The sequence below is a fragment of the Pongo pygmaeus genome, chromosome 10 (genome assembly GCF_028885625.2).
Source record: "Pongo pygmaeus isolate AG05252 chromosome 10, NHGRI_mPonPyg2-v2.0_pri, whole genome shotgun sequence".
Taxonomy (NCBI): domain Eukaryota; kingdom Metazoa; phylum Chordata; class Mammalia; order Primates; family Hominidae; genus Pongo; species Pongo pygmaeus.
This window is the reverse complement of record NC_072383.2, coordinates 35,026,834-35,042,261: the sequence shown is the minus strand read 5'-3', so window position 1 is coordinate 35,042,261 and position 15,428 is coordinate 35,026,834. Positions and strand designations below refer to the sequence as shown.

Genomic DNA, 15,428 nt, shown 5'->3' with positions numbered 1-15,428 from the left:
TGGGTCTGTGTGTGGGACATGTGTTTTCCTCGCTCCTCGCTGTATACAGCAGAGCACTGTTCTTACTTTCTTCCTAAAAATAACCTCAGTTCTTTGGATGCACAGGCCATCAGATGATGCAAGTTTAGCAGGAATCAGTATAGCAAGCGCCCTGGTTAAGAGGGCATGTTCTGGAGCCACATTTCCTGTTTGTAAACTGTTTCAATTCCCTATGACTTATTTTCCTTGTCAGTAAAAATGGGGATCATAATAGCATTTGCCTTAGGGCATCTCTATGAGTCTTAAATAAATTCACGTTCAAAATTTAGACTGGTGCCTGTCACATAGCACTTCATAAGTGTTGGCCACTGTCACCACCTGCTTCTCAGCCATATGGTAGTTTACCGTGTAATTTGTTTGCATCACGTTATTCTGCCTGAAATGCTTTCTGCAATGTCTCCACAGGTTTCCATACAAATAATCTCCAATGTGAATTTCTCCATGAAGTATGTCTTTGTCCCTTCCGCCAGATGTGATTTCTATTCTCATGTAAACACCCTAGCTCTTATATTCCTCCTCAGTGATAATCATGTTGTACTTTGCATTAGTTAGCCCCCATTAGGTGAGTTCACCTTGTCTGGAGTAGGTCACTTTTGTGTTTCTTGATACCGTTTTTTTCACACAAGGTTCCCTCAAGTTGTCATTGCATTTAATAACAAATACTATGACAGACTTTGTTAGAGGACCATATTAGAAGTTGATATGGTTTGGCTGTGTCCCCAACCAAATCTCATCTTGAATTTTGGCTCCCATAATTCCCAGGTGTCGTGGAAGGGACCCAGTGGGAGGTAACTGAATCATGGGGGCAGGTCTTTCCCATACTGTTCTCCTGGTAGTAAGTCTCACAAGAGCCGATTGTTTTATAAATGGGAGTTGTCCTGCATAAGCATTCTCTTTACCTGCCACCATGTAAAATGTGACTTTGCTCCTCCTTCACCTTCCACCATGATTGTGAGGCCTCCCCAGCCATGTGGAACTATGAGTCAATTAAACCTCTTTCCTTTATAAATTATCCAGTCTCGGGTATGTCTTTATTGGCAGCATGAGAATGGGCTAATACAGAAGTCCATATTCCAAAAACTTACTCTTGCCACCTAAACTATTTTCAGGAACTCTCCGTTTTAGTTTCTCAAAACCAAAAGTAACACCCACAACTTCCTTATCTAATAAACAGAAAGACTACACATAACACATGTTAACTACAATCAAGACAAGGTTCCTAGGCAGGTCATAGCAGAGGAGCTTTTATTATATTAGCTTTCCAGTAGATTGACTCATTTAAAAAGGGAAAAAAAATCTTTTTGGAAACACTGAAGAGTAAACAAAAGAAGGCAGGAACTGAATGGACTCAGTTGAAAGATCTCACTGGGTGAGATCCATGTTTATATGACTTTTCCCTCAGAGGGCACACCCTAGTTAGAAAGGTGCAATATGATTGGTTTCAGGTGTGAAAGGACGGAATTCAGGACTGCTAGAGTAGCTGTAATTAGGAGAAATCTCAGAAAAGAGGGAGTCACAAAAGAAAGGAATCCCAAAATCTGTGTATAAGTCCTGGGCTGACCTCTGAGCTGCATATGACGGGAGAAACTCGAAGACACCCAATGGAAAGTAAGAGCTGGAAGTCTGCAATCACAGAGTAGGGACCACTTTCTTTTTTTCACCACAAGACCCAAAGACTGGGGCTTGAACCCTGCCAAGTTTAGACGTGTTTGGTAAATACTCTGAGCTTCCTACAGACCTAGCCTAAAAAAGAAACCCAAGCCCCCACAAGTTCAAGGGGTTCAGCCAGTAATTTAACTGCTTTCTATTATTATGAGAATAAAAGGGAGATTATACAGACACCCAGGCTAGTTATGAGCACACATCACAGGTATTTGAAAAGATTTGGTTCTATTTTAAAATGACTAATAAAGCTTAGGATTAGGTAGGTGGTAGACAGAGGAAAATGGCTAACCGGAGAGTGTGAGGGAAATACAAAGCTTCTAATACTTGGCTTAGGATAAGAAAATATGTTAGACATAATACATTATAAAATATTATCAAACATGAATTTATTTAGAAACGAAATAAAAACATGCTATTTGAACAAACTTTTTTATAAAGAATAAGTTGACTGAAAAGCAGTTTTAAATAACATGAACTCACAAATGACTTTTAGAAGCCAAACAAACATTTCCATTTTAGAGAACAGTATGTAATACATAACTTAAAAGCATATAGAACACATATTCCTACATTCTTAAAAATAAGAGATTGTTATCCCACAGATAATTTTTCAAAAATCGAAAGTATGTCCTGTTTAACCAACAATTTGCTTCCAAATAGGAGTCTCCTTTGAGAAGCTAAATATTAATTTTCAAACAACTATTTCTCCATTTGGTAACTGGAATCATTCATGTTAAAACAAAGGTCTTTATGTCAATGTATATTAATAGGACTGAAGGCTCCAGCCCTGAGTTATTTTGTTTTTTACTTCCTTAAATTCATATTTACAACATATATCAATTTGAGGTATGATGACAAAAACAGAAACAAAAGACACAATGGTAGATGAGAATCTATCTCCCTGTGGAAGAGGCAAAATTAGTGTGGACTTCATTTTTCTGACCTATAAAACTAGGAAGTATAATCACATTATTTGTGACAATTTTTCCTTCTAAAATGCCATGAATTTGAAGGTAGACTTCATCATGCCTTTCTCCATCATATCAATAGAGTTAAGAATATTGATTTTGGAGTCAGGCTGCTTGGTTATGAATCCCAGCTCAGACAGCTATTTTGTAATCTTGGAAAAAATACTTCACCTCTCTATACTAAGTCTCCCCATGTGTACAGTACTGATCTCATAGAGTTGTTATGAGACTAACATGGGTAAATCACTTTAAAACAGTGGCTGATACAATGTTACACGAGTTTTCAAATGAGATAACATCACTCATTGTTTGTGGGAAAAGATTCTATGTCATATGAATGAAGTATGCCATATGAAAAGATATATCATATGGGAAGATATATTAGGTTAAATCATCTAATATATGATTACAAAACACAAAAGTGAGGTTTTTGTTTTGTTTTGTTTTTACATGTATCTTAGCTTCATACAACTCAGGAAACATTCGAATAACATTATGATAAATAGATATAAGTGATTATAAATCTTTGTGGTTAAAAACAATAAAACACTATAAAAGTTTAATTCAGACTAATAAAAGTTTAATTACACTTGGAAATGTAGCACAATATCTCCACCTAGTGGACACCACCTTAAACATTTTTACAGATAGTGCTCAGTCTTTGTTTCTCACTGCGGGAAAACTTCAAATAGAAGTAATTTCACTAATATAGAGGGATAAAAAATAGAAAATAAGTTAAACAGTATACTACTAGTGCTCCAAAACATCATCGCTAAAGTACCTTTTAGCAAGTTGTATAACTCAAATGTTTTTCTAAAACAGGGTAATAGAATTAAATAGTAGTTTTGGTTTAGAAACTTAAAATATATCAAAGCATGTAAGTCATCAGAAATACTTGACCATGACTCAGCAATTAATTTAAACAAAAATTAGCTGTAACAAAATTAAGAATTTAAAAATCACAGAGCTTTAAAGATGTCAGATACCTTTAAAAGACATTTTACCTACTTGCTATCTAACTCTTCTGAAGTATCTTTGATAAATAGAAATCTTATCTCCAATGAATGAGAATCTTACTTTTTTTCTGGGCTTGTTTCCCTAAAAAGACTAAACAATTAGAAAAGTTATGCTTTTCATGATTTCCAATCTAATTGTTCACCTCTGATTTACACTTCAGGCAATACAGAATTAAATCCAATCTTTCAAATAATTATTCTTCAAGAGAGCTTATCAAGTGATAGAATTTCCACTTATCCAAATTAAACATCCCACATACTTTTAGCCATTTATCTTACAACAAAATTACAAGGAGTTATCATGTTGTTCATGCTCTTTTGAACAGTTTGGAGCATTTTAAAAAATGACTACATCCAGTACAAAAATAACATGCCATGAATGGTCTGGAAACTGCAGACAGCAAACATGGATTTTCACCTCTCTCTCCATATACTACTTTTTTTGATTAAAGAAATTAATTAATTTTAAAAAACTTTTCATAGTGAGGCAGAATATGATGGTCAAACACTCACAGGCTTGGGAGTCATACCAATCTATGTTCATTTAATGACAGTGTGGACTTTGGGCAAATCACCTGACCTTCCTGACCTTCAGTTTCTTCAGCAGTCAAATAGAAATCAACATCTACCCCACAGAAATATAAGTGTAGCATCAAATGAGACAATATTTGTATATCAGCTAGTATAATGCCTAAAACATTACAGGTGTTCAATGAATGATGGCAACCATCATTATTATTTTTCCTCTCTTTTTCATCTTGTATATGCCGTACACACACATATATGGTTCAATTAAACTGAATTAAGTTTCACTGTGAAAAACCAATATATTTAATATTTTTCTTGTTGGAAGCTAGCACAGTGGTTCATGGTAAATTCCAGCACTTTGGTAGGCCAAGGTGGGAGGATCACTTGAGGCAGGTGTTCAAGACCAGCCCATGCAACATACTGACACCCTGTCTCAATTCTTACAAAAAAAAAAAGAGGAAATTAATACTTATACACACACACATATATTACATATATACAAATTTGTATATCTAAATACATATATGTACGTATTTTCTTTTCCTTGTTAGAAAAATACTGTATCTTTTGGTCTGATGGTGATACGCTGAGATAAAATTTAATTAACATTCAATTCATCAAAAACTTCTCTCTTAAAAAAAGCACAATATACAGATATTATATTGTGACAAAATTTCTTACCCTAGAAATAATTTTCCAAATCCCAAATATTAAATATTAGTGTTGACTCATGGATATATGTTAAAAATGTATTCTCAATCTCTATTTTTATTATAATTTTCTCAGTTACGCAAGTTTTTGTATATTGGAAACGTCAGTTGTCAACATTAAATACATAAAAATACCCTATATAAAAAATAATTTACAGCTATTCCTAGAGTGGTAAAATGTAGCCCAACTAAAAAAAAACAAAGTATTTGTAATTAGTTGAGATGTCTTTTACCTTTAAATTCTTTCACCTGTTATTAGTTGAAGTTTACTGATTTTTCTTATTTTAAATAAAAAGCAATTATTTTGAAATTATACCCTGTTAAAGAAACTTTCCCTTTAAAGTCTTATAACCTCTTAATGGTTGAAAGTTATTTATTTTTCTTATTTTAAATAAACAGTAGTTATGTTGAAATCATATCCTATCAAAGAAACAACATATTTACAAGTAAATACATGTATAAGCATTAAATGCTTGCAGGGGTCGCCAATCTTTTGGCTTCCCTGGGCCATACTGGAAGAACTGTCTTGGGCCACACATAAAATACACGAACACTAATGATAGCTGATGATCAAAAAAAAAAAAAAATTCACAAAAAATCTCATCATGTTTTAGGAAAGTTTACAAATTCGTGTTGGGGCCACAGTCAAAGCCGTCCCGGGCTGCATGCGGCCTGTGGGTTGAACAAACTTTCACTAAAGCAAATAAAAATTTTTAACACTGGGTCAGAAAATTACGCAGAAAAATGTTTAGGATGACTCTTATTATGAAACACGATTTACTTCCTAAAATTAGCCACGGTTATATGGATATTTTTTCTATTCACTTCACTCTATACTAAAAACTTCATTCAGTATATATTTACCAATATTTATCATATGACATACTTATAAATATTATGAGTACATGGCAGGGATTAATCCTTTTTAAAATAAGGTTATACACATACCAATCAGACACTGACTAGAGTTTGGACAAATACTATTCTCATCTGAAATGAGGACTAAAGACTAAACCACTTGCCTTATTGGTCCCAGATCCACAACCAAATATAAAAATCTTAACCCCCATGTTAAATGTTTTTTCTACAAGCCCATGGTTCCTAAGTCATATTTAAATTTCCATTTAAAAATTTTCAAATTTACATCACAATTCTTACTTGCTTCACTTTTTAATGAAATTCCAATTATTTCAAAGATAATAAATGCTTGCTAACCTAATAAACACAAAATGTATTTCTTCATATGAATAAATATTTTATTTAAAAGTGAGTCCAAAATAACAGTCCACTATTTAGGTGGTATAAATAAAAATGGTAGATCCCTTCCTCTCTCCTCTCTCCCAACAATTCTAAGGAAAATAATATCAAGCCAAGTGGCAATTAAGTTCAAACTAGAAATGCTTTCATTAAGCTGTGTATTTATTAGAAATAAATTACATTAGGCTATTTATACAAGGTATTTTATGACTGGCTATGCACATTTCAGAAATAACTCTAAGAAGGCAAAGAAAAGGCCAGACAGCTAAAATAATGTATCTTGCCAAAATGAGATGCTATGTTTAAAATGAGAGATACTATCTTTCCAAATCATTTAAATACAGTCAAACGCAGTTCAAAAGATTTCTGACTATCCATTAATGGAAAACATAAACGTACAAAATTCACAGCATACCTGAAATCTTACTAATTCACCTAAAGATAACATATCTCTAGAATTTCACAGAAGATAGAATCCGTTCAAAATGATGTATTACTGAACCTATAACGATTTATGGACTAGATCTTTTTATGACACTTTTCAAAATAGACATACTCACAGACTTTAGTAACGGTAACTGTAGGGCTCCATATGCCCTCAAGCAGGGCAATATTTTTTTCATAATCACCTTATTTTAATCAATTCGGCTAAGTCTAATGTTTAAAAATTCATGAAAAAAAATCCACTCAATAACTCTTGAAAACACAAATATAACTAAGAATGTTTCTAAAAGCAAGGATCTAAACACCTAAGAATGGTCTTCTCAGTTGTTTCAAGTGAATGACTTTGAGTTTGGTATCATTTCTTGAACAACTAAAGGCAAAATGATCTGTTGTGTCAAGTTCTTACATAATCATTTTATCTGTTACCTATTTTGGAAAATTCACCAGCAAATGGCCATCTTTGAACTGCTAGAAAATTTAATCAAGACATTTACCTTAAATTCAAAAGTACTGATAAGCATTCCTGTTTTAAAATAATAAATAGTTGAAAATAGCACCTTTTAATACATGACATTCTTTTCTTAAAATGCTAAGTACTGTATTTTATGTATTTTATTTAAAATGTGGAATATTAATCTGTTTCTCTCTAAATGCAGATTTTCACCAAAACATCTCTTAAAACAGCAGGGACTCAACACTTAAAAATGAACTAGAACAGCTGGGCACAGTGGCTCACGCCTGTAAACCCAGCACTTTGGGAGGCCGAGGCGGGTGTATTACCTGAGGTCAGGAGTTCGAGACCAGCCTGGCCAACATGGTGAAACCCCGTCTCTACTAAAAATAGGAAAAATTAGCTGGGCGTGGTGGCAGGCGCCTATAATCCCAGCTACTCGGGAGGCTGAGGCAGGAGAATTGCTTGAACCCGGGAGGTGGAGGTTTCAGTGAGCCAAGATCACGCCATTGCACTCCAGCCTGGAGGACAAGAGCGAGACTTCTCCCAAAAAAAAAAAAAAAAAAATCTAGAACAGTGATCCCTCCAAAGAGCAGTCTTCTTTAATTACAGGGTAGAATATTTTCCTCAATTTTGCCAGACTAGATCAGAGTGGAAGCTTCTCCTCTAAGAAGTATTCCTAAATACAAAATCCTTGCATTAATATTATCAGACAAAAAGTTATTTTCCCTAAATTATACATTCTTTTTTCAATTTTGACTTCCCGGATTTAGTTCTCCATTATAGTAAATTAATGACAAAAGTATAATTTCTTTGAGTGTCCTCTCTCATCTAATTTTTAAAAAGTCTGAGTAAAACATGTTTTTCTACAATCACTGTTATAACTAATGCAATTCTATTTTCTGAGTACTAGAGTACAACCAAAAAATGGTCTGTATTTATCATTCAAATTATACTTGTAATTTTCACCTGCACACAATTTTATATTTGTAAATGTAGAATCATTACTTAAAACTCGGAGAAGCAAAATTTGACATTGAGGGGAAAGTAATTTGTTCACTTATAGCTACTTTTAAAGTTTGGAAACATAAAATTATGTTAAAAGAAGTGCTCTATTCATAATTCGAAGTTTACATGTCAAATTTAACATGCCCAAATAATACTTTCCTGTAATGGAATGACAACCCAAAAAATACACTCAAAATAATAAACACAAAATTCAAAAAGTAACACAAAATAATCCTAACCCAGCAGTTGTTCCCTAATCTACAAAATAAGGTCAGACCAAATGATTTCTCAACTTTCAATTCTGACATTTTTTTAAATACATAATGGAATCAAACACTAGTCACCTTTAGCTTTACATTACCTCAGAAGTCACTTATTTTTTAACCTCTCAGTAAAGATACTGAGAGTTATTTAAAAGGTATCAGCTAAGATATTATCTCCTGATCCAACAATCCCACTTCTGGGCATTTATCCAGAAGATTTGAAATCCATATGTCAAAGAGAAGTCTGCACTCCACATTCACTGCAGACAAGTCACAATAACCAAGTTATTCAATCAACCTAAATGTCCATCAATAGATGAATGAAGAAAATGTGGCATATATACACAATAAAATACTATTCAGCCTTTAAAAAGGTAGAAATTGTGTCATTTGCAACAATATGGATGAACCTGGAGGACATTATGGTAAGTGAAATAAGCCAAGCACAGAAAGACAAATACCACATGATCTCACTTATTTGTGTAATCTAAAACAATTAAACTCACAGAAGTAGAGAGAAGAATGATGGTTGCTAGAGGCCAGGGATGTGGGAATGGGGAGATGATAATCAAAAGATACAAAGCCTCAATTAGACAGAAGGAGTATGTTTTGACTTTTTTTAGATCTATTATACAACATGGTGAATACAGCTAATAATTAAGCACTGCACATTTCAATACTGTTGAGAGTAAATTTCAAATGTTTTCATCGCAAAATATGTCAAATATTTGAGGTGATGCATAGATTAGCTTTATTTAATCACCCATTATATTCAAAAATCATAATGCCATTTGTATCTCATAAGTATATATAACTATAATTTGATATATAATAAAAAAATTTTAAAAGGTAGTCTCCTAACAATCAGATGAAGATTATCCTAAAATGTTCTTTAGTAACTGTCATGGACTGAAAAGTATCCCACGAAGAGACATGTCTACTCAGAATATGTGAATACGAAATTACTTGGAACATGGGTCTTTGTAAACATAATGTAAGGGTCTCCAGACACAATCACCCTCGATCAGGGTGGGCCCTACATTCAAAGACACTGTCCTGAAAAGGTAATGAAGAGAAGACAAAGGGAAAGGCCGTGTGAACACAGAGGCAGAGACTGGAGTGAAGATTGCTGTCTGCAATACTTGGACAAGATTTGTCCATAAGCCAAAGAACTCCAAGAATTGCAGACAGCCACAAGGTATTAGGAAACAGATATAGAATGTCTGTTTATGGATTCTTCCTTAGAGCCTCCAGAAGGAACCAACTCTGCTGATACTTTGATTTTAGACTTCTGGCTTCCAGACTGTGAGGAAAATTGTTGTAAGCACCCAAGTTTGTGGTCATTTGTTATGGCAGCCCTGGGAAGCTAATATAATATGTATTTCAGAAAGGAAATCCCCCTTTTAAAGGATTATAATCAACACAATTTGTCTTTGGCCATCATACATTTCATATTAGGAATTAGTGAAAGAGCTTCATCATTTCTAGATTGTAAACAATAACCAACAATTTGATGTCTAGACAGGCATATATGAGTCTCTACTTTATCATTTACTACCTATGCATTTCTATTTTGACTTAGAATTAAAATTATATTTACTGAAATATTAAGCAACTTTTCAATCAAGAATATCACCTGACCATTTGTAAATATTTGCTAATACATTGTTATTAGGTTGGTAAAAAAGTAATTGTGGTTTTTGCCATTGAAAGTAATGGCAAAAACCACAATTACTTTTGCACTAACCTAATATTTCTCTCTGAAGAGAATAAATTAGTTCCAGTAATATGAAGCATACCCAGTTTTAATAAACTTGTACATACAAAACAATTCCCAAGTTTTTTAAGGGGCCAACATTATGAGAATGATATGAGATATCTGAAAACAATTTTATTTTCCCATTTTTCAGGCCTTTGAAGCAGGTCTTAAGCTTTCTCAGTTCTTTGCCACTTAATTTCTTACATATGTTTAAAATATATATAAAAAAACTAATGTAATTTGAGGACCACCACTGCACCTAAAAGAAATTCCATGTTTTCCACCTATTCAGTTGTTCTTTGTAGAAATGGTCTAATTATTAAGTCCATTTTCACAGTTCAAAATATCACTGATATTACCACATAAACCTTTGAATGTCCTGACTATTTGGCCACTGAAAAGTCTTGTTCAGAAAGATGAAAAAAGTTATGAAATTAACAACTGCATAGCAGCTCAGTTCACAAATGAGTCTGGATGTGGGAGGCAGAGGTATGTTAAGCCTATAAATGATATAAGGTAAAATGAAGTAACGAAATTCCAGCAGTTTCTGAGGAACTATGACAATGAACAAGCATATGAAAAACATTAAATTCCAAAAAATTGACTTTGATTTCAATGAGTCAGCTATACTCCAACCAGCAAATATATAGGCTGGAACTAACAAATATTTCACAGTTTCATATCTTTGAAAAACTCTTTTCCACACATAGAAAGTATAATGTCTATTGTCTGCTAGCAAGTATTTATGAGCATAAGTGAATTTCCAAACTAAAAACACAGAGACTAAGGTAACCACAAAAAACAGAATTCTACGTTTCCAAACTAAGGAAAGAAAAGTCTTAATTTTGCTAGGAGACAGGAGATGAGGAAAGGAAAAAAAGAGAGTAAATGAAAAAAAGTAGAACAGTTGAGGAAAATGAAGACAGGCTTCATGACTACTCCGATCGCCAATAACAATTCCACCATTAACTACTACAAAAGCACAAAACAGAAATCCCAGAAGGATGTAGGGCCAAGTCAAACAGAAAAGCATACTCAAGTTTTTAAAGGACATGGAATAAGCCAAAAGAAACTGAAGAATTTTTCTGAATTCTGCAAATGGTCCTTTAATAGGTGGAAGTCTGTCTTCCTTCTTTTGTAGCTCAGTTTTCCAAGCCTCAGTTAACTTTTGTGCAATGACATTTCCTGCACAGAAGACAGCCCAGATGATATTTGTTTGCCGAAACATGAAGCCACAAAATCCAAGGAAGGCTGAAGTTTTATGATTTCCATAAAGACACATCAAATATGCAAAAAGAGTAAAAAACATAGATCCTGCTTCTGTATAATAAAGGAAGTTAAAAAAATAAAGTGTTGGAAATACTGCTAGTGTTAATGTTGACAAGACTCTCTGGATACTTGAGGCAACCTTGGAGGAAGAAAAAACACAGATAAAATTATTTTCATGATAAAAAATGCTATTTCTGCTTGCCTAATGAAGAAATTTATTTAAAAACTACTCAACTACTCAAACCTTCTTTAAATAAAATTAATCAATATTAATCTTATCTCTGGCTTTGCAAAAACACAATATACATTTATAAGAACACTTCCTGGTACTTTTTATGTATACCTATCAGTTTGGAGACCATGTGTATGCCAAATCTTCTATAGCTTAACACAATTTGAATCAGGCAATGATTAGTTAAGGAGTTATTGAGTGCAAGATACCAACTAAGTTCTATGGGGACTATGGAGATAAATAGAACACAGTGCTGGCTCCACTTCCCTAAGCTTATGTTTTAGTGCCTTCAGTAAGGATTCACTTAGCCATAATCACCACTTTCCTTTAAGGAAATCCTTCATAACTCTACACAAGGGAGAATGTAAACATGCATATGGTAATTATATACCATACCCAGACTTACTTTTTCAAGATGAAATTTTCATGATGAAATAACAGGTATTTTTCTGAAAAGTGAGCCAGTCTAAAGTTATATATCTTCTTTTGGCCTTTGTGACATGCTGTTTCAGAATTTCAAAGTGTTCTTATGTTCTTGAATTGTATACTCCACTTAATCTAAATCACCAAATCAGACCATGCCATTTCCTTGATTAAAATTAAGTTCTCTCCATTACATGCTAAAGTTCAAAGTCCTCTCTGTGACATATAAGGGCATTCATGACCTATTTCTCTAGCCTTACATCCCTCTACTTTCTAATCCTGTAATTCCAAGACCAATTCCCTGCACCTCGTTGTTCAATGCCTTTCTTCCTTTGCTTATGCTGTTTGTCTCCCCAGGATTAATTCCCCACCCTACACAGCCCTATCCGTTCATCAAGACTCAGCTCTGGTACCATCTTCTCTGTGAGGACTTACTGAATGCCACATACTCCCCTCCCTCCCAGAAAAGCAGTAAGTGTTCCCCAGCTCCTTCTCTGTATCCTCATAGCATCTTATGTTTACCACTCTATCATAATTGACACTACTGAAATCATCTCTTAAGGTTAAAAATAATTATTAGAGTTAATATTTACTGAGCCCTTACTATGTATCTGGCACTATTCGAAGCATCTTCCATTTATTGTTTCTTTGTTCCTTTATAACAGTTCTATAAGGCAGATTCTATTGTTATTCTTATTTAATAGATGAAGACATGGAGCCACTAAGGGTTAACCTGTCCACGGTAACAAAACTGGTTAAGTGGCAGGGAGAGAATTCTAACCCAGGCAATCTACCTCCGGGGCCTGCACTGTTACCACATCAAAAGTCCTCAGGTAAAGTCTGTTTTCCCTAATGAATATATATGTTTTACAAGAAAAAGACTGCCTCATTTATCTCTGTAGTCCCAGTCCCTAGCACATGGAATAAGCTCAGTATTTATTGAACTGGTTTGACTCACTTAACAAATATTTACTTTAGATTTTACAAATAAGTTATTCAAGTATTTAAATACAAATTTATTCTAAAATGGAGACGGAGGATTTAAATTTACCTTTACATAACATACAAAAATACAAAGTTACAAAGTGTTAAAGACATTTTTCACCAAATCTCATAAAACTAGTTCATTGTAATTGTGGACCTGACTACACATAAACTTGTAATTAAGTATTCTGAAACATACCTTGTTTCTGGGTTGTACCTTGCGGAAAAGCAAATATAGTAAATAGAAGTTGCCAACACTGAAGAGAAGATTAACAAATCTGAGCATCCCAATGGAGCAGACAACATGTTCAGACCATCCAAAGATCCAAATGGCAGGTTTGACCACTCCAACTGACACCAGGTACAAGCCAGGTAATGTAGTAATCATGGGATCCCACTTTAAAACGAAAGAAAATGAAGTAAAAGCAAAAGGTAATACGAAAGAGACAGACACAAATATGTCAAGTCCAACTCTCATCTCCAGCAACAATCAGAAATTTTGAGAAGTTATTCTATGACAAGATTAAGTCAGTCCTTGGCAGAACAGGATTAGTTTTTCTTATTTTTTGCCCCCGGACCAGCTTAGTGACGGTTCAGGTAGCAGCAACCAATAAACAACAACTTAAAATCTATTTCTATTTTCCAAGAAATGTTCTTTAAAAGCCTTTATTTTGATAAATAAACTGCAAATGTTCCAGTTTTTAAAAGGAAACATTGTTTGGGACTCTAAGTTTAGGAAAACATTTGGACCACAGGTTCCATGATGACAGCTAACATAAACTGAGACAGAAATTGTGCCAAACCCTCTGTATTAACGTTACAATATGGCCTATAGTAAAGATTATTGTCATTTTGCAGATGAGTAAGCTGAATTTCTGAAACTCAGAACATCTCCAAGATCACAAAACTAGTAAATCACAGCACCATGATTTAAGATCAGATCTTTCTCTAAAACAGACTTTTCGGTAGCTGAAAATCCCTCCAGTCCACCCTATCCCACCCCTAAAATGCACAGTCAGGTGCTTGACAGGTGAGCTAAAGGGAAGTTTTCTGGTATTTCCAAGGAGCACCCGAATGCCTTTAATCCTAAGACAAGGAAAGACAAAGTGGGATCGATATCGTCAGCTGCCAAGAGGAGCGCTCGGTTCCCCATTAAGTATTCTCCCAGATCACTCCTTCCTGGGGGACAGATCTGCTGTTTATTCATTCATTTAATAAATATTTCGCAGATCTCAGCGACAGGAACAAAAGACTATACCCAGTTTCTTTCATGTTCTGAGGCTGGGCGGGGAGTGGAACGGAACGAGTTAAGTCTAAAGATGGGAGAAGGAGCTGGGGACGTTGGGACCTCTCAGGCCTCTCCTGGGGTGGGGATAGGTTGGGGACCCCACCTGGGAAAGAGAGAAATGGCCCTCACAGTAGCGCTGCGCCTGAGGCAGGTGGAAGATCTCGTCCATGTAGGGCTCTCGCAGCGCCCGGCTGAAGGCGGAGAAGAGGAGGCAGGATACTAAAAAGGTACAGCTCAAGGCGGCCGAGAAATAGTAACCCTCATGCTGCGCCATTCCTGCTCCCACAGCCACTGCCCAAGAACCCACTCCTGGAAAATTCTGAGCCCGGAAACCCGAGCTGGAAACTTGGGCTCGAAATGGGCGCGCTAGGCGGGACTAGCCAGACGGGGCCACATACCGGAAGGCAAAGGATGTTGGGAGAGCGCGGATCCGGAAAGATCCGGTCGCTGTTTCCCGGAGTGACGGGTTTAGATAAAGGACCGGATGATTACCCTCTCAATCGCATTGCCCGGGGCGCACAAAGTGTTAAAACTTCCGGAAAGGGTGGATCTCGGATTTCGCCAGCGCGGGAGGTGTATGGCTTGCTGCTTAGAAAAAAAAAAAAAAAAAAAAAAAAAAGCCGCTTCTTAGCTTGGATTTTTCCTGCTTATTTCCATCACCTACCAGAAGGTGGCGACGTTTCCCCACGTTTCCAATTCCAAGCCCTTAAATTTACACATTTTTTCCCCCGTTATTTCTGTTCTTTCTCTCCAGTGATCCGAATTAATTAAACCCTCAATTCCAAGACATTTCATTCCATCAACTTTGGAGTGTAGGAAGGGGGCGTTGGTTGTGATAGCAAAGACTGAGACTTTCAGATGAAAACTTGAAGAACCAGAGACCCGTCAATGCCGAATGAACTTCAGTGAGAGGAGTGTTTGTTCAGGTTCAAAGAGAACTCTTTCAAAATGTGGATGCTGTCAGAGGATTTAGTTAAATTGACATTCCTAGTGCACTCTCATAGCCATATTACCCTGTAGGATTTGGAAAAAAATATATATTTTAGAATTTGGGATGTTTTAGGTGTGCCTGTAAATTTGGTTGTTAATATCTGTAAGGCAGCCTTCTGTTTTTCCTACTAAAT

At 35.2% G+C, this 15,428-nt stretch overlaps 1 protein-coding gene across 2 annotated transcripts; it reads right to left on the bottom strand.

Annotated features, from left to right (window-relative positions):
- Positions 1-2,063: 2,063 nt before the first annotated feature.
- LOC129010277 (dol-P-Glc:Glc(2)Man(9)GlcNAc(2)-PP-Dol alpha-1,2-glucosyltransferase) lies at positions 2,064-14,726 on the bottom strand. 2 transcript variants are annotated; one of them, XM_054444294.2, is made up of 3 exons: positions 14,408-14,726; positions 13,216-13,413; positions 2,064-11,516 (listed from the first exon to the last, which is right to left on the bottom strand). In XM_054444294.2, the coding sequence occupies exons 1-3, from the start codon at positions 14,576-14,578 to the stop codon at positions 10,464-10,466; spliced, it is 1,422 nt and encodes a 473-aa protein (XP_054300269.1). In that variant the 5' UTR covers positions 14,579-14,726; the 3' UTR covers positions 2,064-10,463. The 2 variants fall into 2 exon arrangements, with proteins under 2 accessions (XP_054300269.1, XP_054300272.1); XM_054444297.2 differs by lacking the exon at positions 2,064-11,516 and adding an exon at positions 12,016-12,167.
- Between the last annotated feature and the right edge of the window lie 702 nt (positions 14,727-15,428).